The sequence below is a fragment of the Schistocerca serialis genome, chromosome 1 (assembly GCF_023864345.2).
Source record: "Schistocerca serialis cubense isolate TAMUIC-IGC-003099 chromosome 1, iqSchSeri2.2, whole genome shotgun sequence".
Lineage (NCBI taxonomy): Eukaryota > Metazoa > Arthropoda > Insecta > Orthoptera > Acrididae > Schistocerca > Schistocerca serialis.
Window position 1 is genome coordinate 1186737122 of NC_064638.1, and position 14399 is coordinate 1186751520.

At 36.3% G+C, this 14399-nt stretch overlaps 1 protein-coding gene across 2 annotated transcripts in view; it reads left to right on the plus strand.

Moving 5' to 3' along the window:
* Positions 1-14026, plus strand: part of LOC126418774 (STAM-binding protein-like A) — an 81087-nt gene extending 67061 nt beyond the window's left edge. For both annotated transcript variants that reach the window (XM_050085713.1, XM_050085704.1), the window contains 2 exons: positions 9254-11219; positions 11416-14026. In XM_050085713.1, the coding sequence (XP_049941670.1) occupies positions 9254-9316 (63 nt within the window). In that variant the 3' untranslated portion in view covers positions 9317-11219; positions 11416-14026. The remainder of the gene's footprint in view (positions 1-9253; positions 11220-11415) is intronic.
* The last annotated feature ends 373 nt before the right edge of the window (positions 14027-14399 follow it).

Here is a 14399-nt window from a genome sequence, read left to right on the forward strand (position 1 = left end):
AAACCACAACAGTATTGTGGACAGTGTCATAAACATGTGTGTACACACATTCAGAAAAAATTGTGAAGTGTGTCTCTTGCCTTGAAGTTGACGACTCAGAGTAGTCTACTGTATATGAACACATCTGTATTTTGTATTGCAATATGTCAATTTTTTATTCACTCAGTCCAATATTTATAACAATTAACAACATTTATAAACCGAGCCTTAGTTAAAATACATAAACCATTTTGAAAGTTGTAATTTTTCGTCAGTAAACTTATTTAATACCTGTGGGCTCACCGAAACCCCCCCCCAATCCCCTCTTAGGCATCCAAGTTAGAAAAAAAGGCTTGGGCGTCCTAGGGTTAAGACTCCAGTTGTAATGTACAGCTAAGTCTTCTGGTGGCAGTCAGCACATTGCAACATCTTAAGCAGTCAAAACACTGCTACGTACTCTATGGCGAGTGATCAAATTAGAATATGACTCAGACCAGTAACTGGGATGGTTTGGGATGGATCACTAACCATGGCACAATAAAAGATTTTTTTATGCTCACTCAGTTAATACTTGGCAGAAATCAAATCTGCACTTGGATCAGACTTCCTTAACTCTTGTGCAGAAAGGTGTGCATTATACTGCTGCATCCATTTTCAAATAGCTACCACTCGAATTCAAAAATCTTAGCAGTAATCCACGCACTTTCAAATCGAAACTGAAGTTTCCTCATGGGTCACCCCTTCTATTATGTCGAGGAGTTCCTCGATAAATTAAGCTGATTCTTGTTGTATTGTTGATTGTGTTACTTAAACTTGTGGATTGACTCTTTTCAGTTCATAAACATTTTATTTTTATCTGTTATTACTTTTATGTTGTAATTTTCTGTACTGACACGTTCCATGACCTTGGAGATTTGCTCCTCAATTTGGTCGTGCGGAACTTGACATGTAAATAAATAAATAAATAAATAAACAGTCAGTGACATCAGCCAGTTTGCGTGTTTCTACATGAGCAACCACTTAGTTGCTTTATGGTCATTTGCAAAGATGACTCACTGATGTGTTCATCGTGTGTGTAGGTGGCGGCTTGTCTATCAGTGTTGAAAGACGATTGTTATATGAATGTTGATATATTATTCCGTGTCAACCATGTCTTATAGTTGCTGCTGTTTGTGTAGATGCTGCGCCAGTTTGGAAAATTATTCTCCTCATGGTTTTTTTGGCTTCTAGGACAGTTTTGCGTTTCTAAGAATGAACATATCTAAAAACAAAGATGATGTGACTTACCAAACGAAAGTGCTGGCAGGTCAATAGGCACACAAACAAACACAAACATACACACAAAATTCAAGCTTTCGCAACAAACTGTTGTGTGTATGTTTGTGTTTGTTTGTGTGTCTATCGACCTGCCAGCGCTTTTGTTTGGTAAGTCACATCATCTTTGTTTTTAGATATATTTTGCCCACGTGGAATGTTTCCCTCTATTATATTAATATCTCTAAGAATGAACAGGCAGAAAAGCAAAAGACGTCGTAGTAACTTTCCAGACTACTGCCTATGTGAGCTGAGTTTGTAAAACATGAAATTGAGGATCTATTTATATATTGGTGATAACATCTGGTTATATTTAATTGTTATTTTGTACATTTTGTGAAGATAAGGATCTTATTACACACAGTGAGAAGTGTGCTAGTCATTAAGAGCCATATGATTTCTGAAATCTGTAGTATAACACTTGCCGTAACTTATGTGATTTCATTGGAGAGTAAAATATTTTTCACAACATTGGTTAAAAGTGAAGAGATGAAATTATTTACCAACCAAGACTCTAATCAATATGTAAATTAGCTAGAACTTCATGTAACACTGTTTATGATTGGCAACTGGTTTTCAAATTTAGGAATTTCAGATTGCTCTTTTTTGCTTTCCTTCAATCTCCTATTCTTTTAGATGTCTCTCTTTGCCATTTTCCCTGTAATGTAACACAGTCCAAGACTGAGCTACTTTCGTGACTCAGTGTGTAACACTGCGCTTTGGGGCACGATACTAATTAAAGCCTGTACTATGGTAAGTTGACGGGCTTCACCTTATGAGAAAGGATTTTTGTATAGAAATTGACCGCATGTACCTGAATGGAGGCAAATCAGACTTACACCCACTCTGTAATAACAATGATACGTCAAGCAAGTCCGAAATGCAACTACACATCAGGACGGACAAGAAACAACACAGAAGATGCTACCAATTTGTTAATAATACGGTCGCCAGCCTAATTAGGAATTAACTGAGTTTCTTCCCTGTACAAGTTGATGTACGTTCAAGCAAAACAACACGTAGTAACACAGCATAATATGGTAAATTTTAGAACCAGAAAATCTATTGAACTGATAATTTCACTTTCTGTACTGATAGGGATAAACCATAAATACATAACACTACACTATAATGTTTACTACAAAACTTCGTACTGTCTATTGATCTGATTAAAATTGGGCATAGGTTACCCTAGAAATAGCACTTTTGAGTCACACATACAATGTCAATTTTGATAAAGATAAAACACTGATAAATTTTGGCTTTTATATTGACTTTAACTTTTGCTGGTCAAATCAATTTAGAACACTTCAGAATTCAAATGAATAAAGAAAAGGGGGGGGGGGGGACCCTGAAACTTTTATGATCACTGTATTAAAAAATTCATTACTGAAATCATTATGTGCTCAAGATTTCCAATATATTAGTTACTACTCTTTTCATTTTGTTTCCTGCTCATTTAAATACCATTATATCTGTCTCGAAATGATTAAACTTCACTACTAAATCAATATCAAATTTATCTTCCAACTTTGTCAGACCTTTGTTATTCGTCTATTAGTTCATTAACAAAAAAGTTCTTTAAACATCATTCTAACATAGTTAGGTCTGCAGGTAATTATTATTAACATAAACTTTAATTCTTCATTTCGGGACACTCGGATTGCACAACATTTGGAAAGGACCCTGGCTAGGTTAGTTGTGAGGATAATTAAATGATAGGACAGTTCTGGTAAAATTTAAGTTGTTATTGAACAGTACGGAACAAAAGTAACACTGGTCCACACGAATACAGTACTAAAAGTTTCAACCTGTTCGTATCGATGCGGCGGTTGGCGGGCGGCGAGATGGCGAGGCACGGAGCACACATACAACCACAGCAATGGCTCTTGATGTATCGGCACTTCTTCATAGCATCGCAATACTTTTCCATTTAGTGCCTATGGAATTTTGCCTTGCTGTATAGGTGTCGGAACGGCATATCTGAGGCTCAATGAAACTACGTCTTCCAGGAGAGCCTCCTCGATCCAGAATGTGTTGCTCAGACCAATGCCCAACTCCGGCTACTACCGCTGAGCCCGTTGTGCCGTGCAGCGCTCGTGTGCATTTTCCCGCGCTCACCTGCCATCCACCTTTTACCGCTCCGCTACAGACTGGGTATTCACCAGAGGTTTTGCATTCTACATATTCTAACACATTGCCTACGTATGGACCAGACGCACAATTACAATTTTAAACATGTTACAATAGATTCAACATTTGTTACACTTCAATTCTATTACAATATTGCTTGAAATTTGACATAAACATTAATATTGACATTGAAAATTGTTTACAGTTTCTTTAACATAATGGCATGAAACAAAGAAAAAGAAATGAAATCGGAACATCGATTACACTAATTTATCGAAAAATCAGAAAAAAATATTATTTGTATAATAGTACAGCGTTGTTGTTGTTACAAGTGGATAGCTTCTTCACAGAACAATCAGAAAAAAAGTGGTGCAGAGATTGGCAACTTGCATAAGTAGATCTAGATGCACTCATATTTGTCCACCAACCCTCCACTAGCCAAACAATTTGCTACTCCCCCCCCTGTCAATTAGTCATCAAATATATTGATAACAGTCATTCATGCATAATAGTAACCATATGACAGATTAAGTAGCTAAACTTAAAGTTCCAATGTTCTGAGAAGGAAAGTTGCCATTCGCCACATAGTATAGATGCTGAGTCGCAGATAGGCACAACAAAAAGATTTTCACACTTAAAGCTTTAGGCCAATGGCCTTTGTCAACAGTAGACACACACACACACACACACACACACACACACACACACACACACACACACACAAATGCAACTTACACACACAACTGCAGTCTCAGCAACTGAAACCACACTGCCCGCCCATGAGAATATATTGGCAGAAAAATTTCAAGTCCTGAATATTGCATACGGGTGTATAAATAGATGTAGATGTACTCGTATTTGTGCTTGAATGATTGTTATCACTATATTTTATGCCTACTGTACATTGGTCATTGATAGCACAATATTTAAGAACCAGATAGATATATGTGCGCACTTGTGCACAATGTTCAGAAATATAAAATACAACATTTTGGTCTGAAGATGACCACAGGCATGGTCAAAACTGGTTACAAGAATAAATAAATTTGTGATCAAGACTGATTTTAGTAGTAACTATTATAAAATTGTGGTTTTCACAAAATGCAGAATGTAATATCCTGTACTAGAGAATGGATAAAATGAAGCTGTCCTGGAAAATACGTATAAAACTTAACGCAGATTGACCCTATTTGTTAAAATATGATGAAATAAGACCATGGTTCAAAAAAGGCTCACCAGATGACATGGGAAACTACCGCCCTATTTCCCTGCTGCCAGTTTTTGCTAAGGCGATAGAAAGGATTGTTGCAAAACATCTTGAAAACTTTCTTTTAGAGAACAATATTATAGTTAAAAATCAATTTTCATCTCAAAAGTGGAAAATACAATAAATGCTATCAGGGAATTCACTGAAAAGATACACTCTGCATTAGACAAGGGTAAAAAGGTCACAGGCATTTTTTGGGATTTGACCAAAGCTTTTGACTTGGTCATTCACGTACTACTTCTACACAAGTTAGAGAGGTATGGGATCATGGGCAGGGCATTGCAATGGTTCAAATCTTATTTGTCAGAAAGATAACAGAGAGTTATTCTAAATTAAAATGGAAAAAAATCGTTCTCAGACTGGAAAAAGATTTGTACAGGGGTCCCACAGGGCTCAATTTTAGGACCTTATCTTTTTCTGCTGTACAGAAATGATTTACCTGTAAACATTGATGTTCACTCCGTTTTATTTGCAGATGACATCTCAGTTTTAATTGAAAATGATAATTTAGAACAAATTCATGATACTGTGGAAAATATAATGGGAAACCTAGCATTATGGCTTCAGCACAATGGATTAAAACTCAATGTCACAAAAACACAATTAGTGCAGTTCAGTGCTAAAAAATCATCAGTATCTCCCATAGTGCATAGTGATCAGGAAATGACTGAAGCAAGTTATGTAAAATTTCTAGGTCTAAAACTTGACAACAATTTAAATTGGAAGGCACATATAGACTTCTTAGCAAACAAACTAAACAGCCTAGCTTATGCGATGAATGTCTTATGTGGTTCCACCCTTATGGACACCAGGTAGATAGTCTACCACAGCTACTTAGAGACTATAATTCGATACGGAATAATTTTCTGGGGAAACTCTACGAACAGCCCGAGATTACTTACACTTCAAAAGAGAATCATAAGAAACATTTGTTTAGTCCAAAAAAGAATATTATGTGGCCCATTATTTAAAAAATTAAAAATAATAACCATTCCTTCTCTGTACATCTACGAAATTTTTATTTTCATGTATAAAAATCAAAACTCACTTGACAATTTTCATTTCAACCACAATTACAGTACTCGCCACAGACACAGCTTCAAACTTCCCTCTCATAATTTAAAACTTTATGCTCAAACACCATTGTACATGAGATTAAAAATTTACAATAAATTAAATTAAAAAAATCTGTTAAATATGGAGTGTGACCCATGAAAAAGATTGTTATTTAGTACACCAGTGGAAAAATGTTGTTATTAAATTGAAGGATTCATGCAAGACAGTTTGGTAATTTGAAAAGAAGAGAAACAATAAAGATTATTTATTGTATAATAAATTGTTAATATATCGTATAAATTGTATTGCAAGCTGCAAAATGACCATAAGTGTTATGTACATTCTTGTTAAATTGTTCTTGTGTAAAAATGCAGAAATGCCTGCTGAAATATGTTACTTACCATAAGCCTATTTTTTTTAGAGTAATTTGACTTGTCTCCTGTACAAAAATCTTTGATTTGTAATTGTACGTTATGAGACGAATAAACTACATTCCACATTCCTTGGTAATGAACAGGAGAACTAGCCATCACAGAAAATTTTCTCTTGTGCCCTAGTTAAAGTGACCAGACAAACTTTCAAATGTTGAGTTGTGCCAGTGGTTTCTAAGTGAATTGGAATTAGGACGTTTGGATCCTCGGTTTTTCATTTCTTGAGATGAAGCCTGGTTCAATCTGTCAGAATATGTGAACTCACAGACCATGTGCCATTAAGCATCAGAAAACCCTGTCAGTATTCTGAAGGGCTGTTGCGCATAATCTCAGGATTGATGCTTCGTGCACATTGCCCAGTCCCCGCATCGTAACACAGTGCTTTTGACAAACTGTTATTGCTAATCAGTATGTCCAGAAACTGCTTAATTCTTATGTGGAGCAACTCTCAGAAGATGAAAGACCGTAGGGATTTTAGCAAGGTGGAGCAGCAGCACATGCCACCTTGACAGCCTCGACACATTGCATGAGGTATTTAGCGAAGAGAGGACAATCAGCAGAGGCAATGCAGTCTCTTAGCCACCTCGATCACCTTATTTCTCTCCCTGTGATTTTTACATGTGGGACAAAATACTCAAAATATTGTCACACATTGGAAGAGCTACAGCAGCACATTGAAAGTGCTCTATTACTGTTGTCCCTCAGGCAAAGCTGCTATGCTTCTCTCTCTCAGCTTGATAATTTGAGTGAGGCACTGCATAAGCGTCATTGGTGGTCATTTCCAGCATTTTCAGTGATGTTAATTAACAAGGGTTAATTCTGTGTCATCATGCAGTAAATATTTTTTGGTTCAGTTTTGTCTTGCCCACCCTGTACATCAGTGAGTAACAGTTGGAATCAGTTAACTCATACGAACACCTAGGCATAGGAATTTGTGGGTATATGAAATGAAATGATACAATTGTATGTAAACCAGATGGCAGAAAGGTTCTTTGGTACGTTAATGGGAAAATGCATTTAGTTTGTAAAGGAGATTGCTCACAAAACAGTTGTGTGGCTCATTCTAGTATATTGCCCAAGAATGTGGGATTCACACCAAATAGGACTAACCAGGGGTATTTAAAGTGTACAAAGAAGGGCAGCACAAATGATTATAGAGGTTTTTTTGCCTCTCAGGAGAGCATATAGAATTGCTGAAGAACTTAAACCGGCAGCTGCTTGATGACAGGCATTAAATATACTGTGGATGCCTACTTACAACCAGTAGTCCATGGAAAATCTAGGGATATACCACATCCTGCTACATAAAACTTCCACAGTGACTGCAAAGATAACATTATACTAATTACAAGACAAGCAGAAGCATTTACACAGTTATTCTTCCCATGCTCCATATGTGATTGGTAAGGAAATAAATCCTCATGTGTGGTACAGTGAAAAGACCTCTGTCTTGCATGTCAGTGGTTTTCAGAGTATATGTAGATGTAGAGGAGAAGGGAAATTTTAAAAAAAATGTATGTTAAGATAGTGACCAAAGAAACATATGAAAACTGAGTATGATGGTAAATCAAATATAAACAGGATTTTAGTTTAAAAAATATTTATTGACAAATAAAAGGCAACTATAATTTTTTTCTGCGTAGTTTCCTACTTTAGAAATACATTTTCCCTGGGGAGAAGGAAGATTTTTTTAATCTCAGCATTGAACAATCAAACTGGTTGTGTCAGTGTGTCAGTAGCCAATTGCCCTCAACTCCCCCAATGCCTTGGTCATCTCCAAATCGTTACCTTCGTAGAAATCCTTTAAGCAGCCCAAACAAATGAAAATTGCAGGGCAGTTGGTCCAGGCTTTAAAAAGGGTGATCAATTTGAGTCCAGTGCATTTCTTCATGTTTTGAGACCATTAGACATGCAGTGTGGGATCTGGCAATGTCATGAAGGATGATGGCCTCTCAGATTGGGTGGTCTCATGTTTTGTGGCAGTATGCAGCTCTCACCTGGTTCAACAGCTCGCAGTTGTAAGCAGCTTTGATTGTGCTATGTTCGTATGAATTACCTGAATGCCTTGCCAGTCAAAGAAAACAGTTGAAAGAACCTTGCCAGCTGATAGTTGAGTCTTCGCTTTTGATGTGTCTGTCTCCCGTTTCCTCTGCCACTCTGTACCGGGTTGTTTTGACTCAGGAATGGTGTATTGGTGGAATCACATTTTCGTAGGTGACAATCTGACAGACCTCAAAATGTCTCAACTCCTGAACTGTGGTTAAAAGCTGAGAGACTCATCTGGCACAAACTTTACAGAACTTCAGGTCATTTGTGATGATGGCTTGACAGGTCTCATAACTTATTTCGATCTATCCTGCAATTGCAGATACATTCACCAAATGATTTTCTTCAAGAATGTCTCAAACAGCATGATTGTTTTCATCTGTAATGCTGGTGAGAGGACGGGGATCATGTTCCATCGCTTGAACTGCTTCATGAGCAAGAAATTATATAATTATGTGTCGCACAATGGAGGGGTGCACCTGTTGCTCTGACATTGTGAGTACTACTGACAAACTGGTCAAGTGTGGAATGGCTGGCTCTCCCCACTCCTAATGAGACCTTCATCCTTCCCTCCCCCCCCCCTTTCTCCCAAAGTCATACTAGAAGTGTGCTCAGGAACAGAAATCTCATTTATATATTTATTTACTATTGTAATAAGACAGAATTGCCTATGTGTTGCAGTGTAGATGATCTGCTAGAAGACACAGGATGCACTTACTTTTAGAAAGAACTTGTATAATACTTTCTATTTTCTTACTTCTGAGCTCAAAGAATGGCTCCGTCAGAGCTGTGAAAATCTGTTTATTTCTGTTTATATAGTTATGATGTCTTCTATTGTTTGACAGTACTGTTTCATTCTTCGTAAAACACATACACATTATAGTTATTGGCTGTGTGACATATATTTTATTTCTTATTTGTACCAGTTAAATTACTTTAGATGTTTCTTGGTAATTGCTTAATCTTCATTTTAATGTATGTACAATATACGTGAAATTTACATGTCTTTATTTTTTTTTTTTTTAAGACGGCAGAACATTCCAGACTGGATAATAGAGCCTGTATAGAGGTTGTCGACCTGAGAAGATGAATGTGATGGCAAATGAAGACTGATATCACGTGATATTCATAAATTTATAACAATTTTACGGGCTACCTCATCCTGTCTGCCTTTGGAAAGTTAAAAGTTGCTGGGCTTTTTACATGGTCTTGTTAGCTATTCATTTCATCATTCACAAATATATTTTTTATGACTTTCATTTTAATGAAAAGACTGCAAATATCATACAGTTATTGTTTGTGGTTTTATCAGGAAATTATTGCTTGTGATAATGCTTGTGATATTTGAAGAGCTATAAATCAGTGGTGAAGCATGTGTCTATTAAACAAAGGTAGCAAGAGATTGCATTAAAGTGCACACTCCGTATGCTTATCGTCAACAGATGTGCTGTGTAGAGAGGATCAGTAAAATCTGTTACTGATATAATGTACTTGTTTTGTGTTAGGTTGTACTTTCCTAAGGTTACCATGCCCCAAACGGAAAAAAAATCATGGATATGTATCATGAAAGGAGCAAAAAATTATAAAAAATTATGGAAAAATTTTGTAGTTGTATGCATTGCAGTCCTAATGTACAACATACAACCACAAAAACTACAACTTACATAGCACAGTTTTATAATGTTCCTGGTATGGTGTGACTACCTTTGTAACAGTTAACTTTGATAAAGTTCCTGCTTCAGCTACACTGAGTTATGTGTGGGGCCCAAGTGGATGTAGTGAAGATATGTGTGAAACAGTCACATTGTGTAAGAAAGACCAGAATCACGATCAGTTTTCATAAATCTTTGTATAACTGATCTGTAATTATGATAGTTTTGTTTGCGATGCGTGTAAGGCACATTACTGAAAAATAGACTATACTATAATTTATACTACAGTTCAGTTCACAGTGGTACAGTATGTGAACAGGTAATAAATGAATTAGGAAGCTGAAGACATGACTTCTTTAAGATAATCGTATCCACAGGGCACAAACGTAACAGATATAATCTGTAAATGTGCAGTTGCTCTAATAATTGTGATTATTTGTGGCTAGTACACTGATAGTATATTTTCAACTACTATCAATTTACATTTCATTGTGGGCTTCACTTGTTATTCTGTGCCAGCCACTGTGGCTGAGCGGTTCTAGGCGCTTCAGTCTGGAACCGCGCGACCTCTACGGTTGCAGGTTTGAATCCTGGCTCAGGCATGGATGTGTGTGATGTCCTTAGGTTGGTTGGGTTTAAGTTGTTCTAAGTTCTAGGGGACTGATGACCTCAGCAGTTAAGTTCCATAGTGCTCAGAGCCATTTGAACCATTTTTGTTATTCTGTGGACCTGTTGATGATGGTCTTTATATATGTTTGTATTCAAGCAGGTTATGAGGGGAAACCAAGACTTTATTTCTGGTGCATTTACAAAATAATTCACTTGATCTCGTGGAGTTCAGTGTAATTAGTCATTACATTTTTATTGTTTACTGGAACTGACATGAAATACAGCAGAACTTGGTTATCAATACTGAGCCATATGTGCAGTATTATTGTGTCATGATTGTTTGCTTGTGTTAACAAAACCTAGCGAGTTGCATACACGAAACACAATCAGTAGGTTTGTAGTGCAATGTCTGCAAACTGGTTCACATCACACAATCATATCTGTAAATAGAACAGTGCAGTAATTAAGTGCCAACTAAACAATCGCAACAATTACTGCATGGGGCTAAAACATTGTAAAGTATGTTCCTAATGAGAGAGGAGCAGAATCTATAAATTTAGAATATTAGGCTACAATTCAGCCTCTATGCCAGTGGTCGTCAAACTGTGGCCCATGAGTCACATGCAGCCCAAATCAAGTATTCATGTGGCCTGCAGTTCCCAGCCGTATTTTATAATAATATGCATACACTAATTAACAACTGAATCTAAAAACTTCAACTAACATTAAAAGGTTCCAGAATGAGAATTTCACTCTGCAGCGGAGTGTGCGCTGACATGAAACTTCCTGGCAGATTAAAACTGTGTGCCCGACCGAGACTCGAACTCGGGACCTTTGCCTTTCGCGGGCCGCGAAAGGCAAAGGTCCCGAGTTCGAGTCTCGGTCGGGCACACAGTTTTAATCTGCCAGGAAGTTTCAACATTAAAAGGTTCTTAAGAGTAATTGAACTGCTTGGTAACAAACAAAATTACTTACAGAGAAAGTAATATTTTAAGATGTGCTTACTGTAATTGACGTGGCATGGCCACTGCATGATTGGAGGATGAGAGGGGGAATATATTACTATTTGTGTTCCAGTACTAACAATTCATGGGTGTATGCAACTCATACTGATCAGCAGCTATGGTATGAATTTTGAGATGGAAGTTACATGGACTTGTGAATGTGTGTTGCAGAATGGTGATCTTATTATGTGATACCCAAAGTGTAAATACGAGTACTGTTATTAAGCAAAGGGATTCACAGACATAATAAAACCAACAGTGCTTCATCATGGAACTGTAGTATCACAACTGTTAGGCTGCTGAGGCTGGCTGCAATCTGGACCACATCTCAGTGAACATGAAGCTTCTTCCGAATGGTGCCGACTTTTAACAAGCAGTACGTGGGGGGCCGGTGGCCAACTTGTCGTGACCTTACTGTAGCTAGTCTGTTGGGGGCTCATGACATACTAATTGATGTAGATTACCAGTTAATAATAAAATCAGTACATATGCAACCTTAGATGCTGCCCCACATCAGTATTGTCTCTTGAACCAAAAGTTTGACGACAACAGCTTTAATCCATCATTAGGATAGCAGTAAAATGGCATAAACAGTACAATCATTTCAGTAAAAGTGAAACCAATGAAATATTCAAGAAAGTAAGTAAATAAAAAGTTGCGATGCTCAGACTTTTTTTGATCATTTATTTCAATTAAGATCTGTTGTTATTTTGTTAACATATTAGCAGCTTTACATTCTGAACCAGTCCTGGCATCACTATGATCAAGAACAGCAGTCGAGGATAATTAAACCTGTGCAGTATATGAACAAAATGATTTCTGTTGGATCACAGTTATGGAAACTTGTAATAGCAAGTCTTAACATTTCATTGCACTTATCAAATATGAAAGATTGCAGCACATTGTTGGAGACATGGTGTGGTCTCATTGAGAAAGACAGAGAAATAAGTGGAACAAAAGAAGAGCCCTTAATTCCATTTTGCAAATAGTGGGTGGATGTTGTATGTTTGTCCACATATCACATATTATCAGCATTTAGAAATGCATGTCAGGGAATAAAAAAAAACATCGAAAGCAGACATATTACAATTCAATTTTGGAGAATAGTGATTGCAAGTACAGTGTTAAAGACTGCTAAGGAAAATTGATACAAAGTGATGGTATAAAAGTATCAAACACAGTTCAGACACGTAATGGGCAGCTGTCCATTTTATATATTTTATGACAAATGTAAGGATTTATTTTTCCGATGGTATTAATGTCTTCCGTTTGTGGTCATTTATAACTACTGTAACTGTGTGTACTTTTTTTCAGTGGCATGGCTTCAACAATTCATTATGGGCCCTATTATTGTATATCTGTAACATAACACATCAGCATCTGCACTGCAGCAATCATAGTATTATTGTTGGGTCTCTCTCTTTTATAATTTATTATTTTTGTGTGATTTATACTGAATTAATATAAACCACTATGCACACATGTCAGTTTATGGTGCAATTACAGTTTTGATAATATGGAATTTTTGTTTGTCAGTTCTATTAACCAGTCATAGCCATTTTGTCTTAGATGCGGTCACTATCTACAAGCCACTCTCATTTGTGATGGAGGCAAAGAACATAGTTTTCAAAATCACTATATTATTATTTTTTCCTTGAAAATTCGTTTTTATGTCTATTTTTTTAAAAAAAATTATTGCTGTTTTTATTTCAGTTTGAATTAAGAATTGTAAAGCAATAAGAAGGGAAAAAATCTCCATCACTGCATGCAGATCATCTTTTGTTAACACATATACTGCATCATATTATCTTGCAGAAGTTTACTGTATGACAGTTCTTACAATTGCAGAAATTTTGTAGTGAGAAATTTATAGCCTTTTTCTTTTTTCTGTTTTATTCTGGAATCGTGTTTTTGAAAATGCAGGAACATGGATGAGCAGTTTTAATTCTGACCAGTGCTTTGTAAATTAAACTTGAGAAGTCCCTTAATCTTGTGAATGGCCAGAAGTGTAAATTGTTAAGATTGTGTATTTTGCACTTTCCATACATGACTCTGTGTGTGTGTGTGTGTGTGTGTGTGTGTGTGTGTGTGTGTGTGTGTGGTTTTTTCATAATTTTTTTCAAAATATTTGATTTATTTGCACTGGTTTGATCATAAATTGTGATTACTGGGTAATACTACTTCTGTTGTGTTGTTATGAGTATTCTTTTTGTAGTACATAGTTGGGTTTACAATTGTGCGCTTTACTACATGGATGACAGACAGCTTGAATGCAGGAGTGTTGATAGAACCACTGACATTTTTGTATTTAATTAGTAATACTGGTATGTGCTTTATACTGTTAGCAGAAAAAACAGTGCCTACTTTTGTAGTAGCAGAGTGCAGTGGAGGCTGTTTAATAATTTTGTATTGAAAAATTAGACTTGCTTCACCAGCTGACTGTCTGTTGTAAACATGTGTAAGTTATTTTAGTAACATTGCAGTATTTATGCAAAGAAAGCGTAATGTGATAAATAAAACACTGAACACTCGTAATTTTATTGCTTTTTATCAAACACGAGCATGATAATATTGCACCATGTGAATCTACATGTGCAGTTCCATAAAGATTCCTGTATCACTATCTGAAAAATTGTCTATTTGTTGTCTACACAAGGATTTGATCAGCTACCGTTATGAAGACTCGTAAATTGACTCACTTCTATATTTTAGTTAATTTCTTGTCTTCTGTCTTATCTCACTCTGGCGTTATAAAACTCAAATATAATACTTTTTCTGCGTATGATGAATTAATTAATAAGCTAAACAAGCATATATTGAAATAAAACTATGGAAGGTCCAGATCGGAATATCAACAGTATTACGAAAATTGCCGTACCTGGATTAGAATAACAAAATGATCGACAGT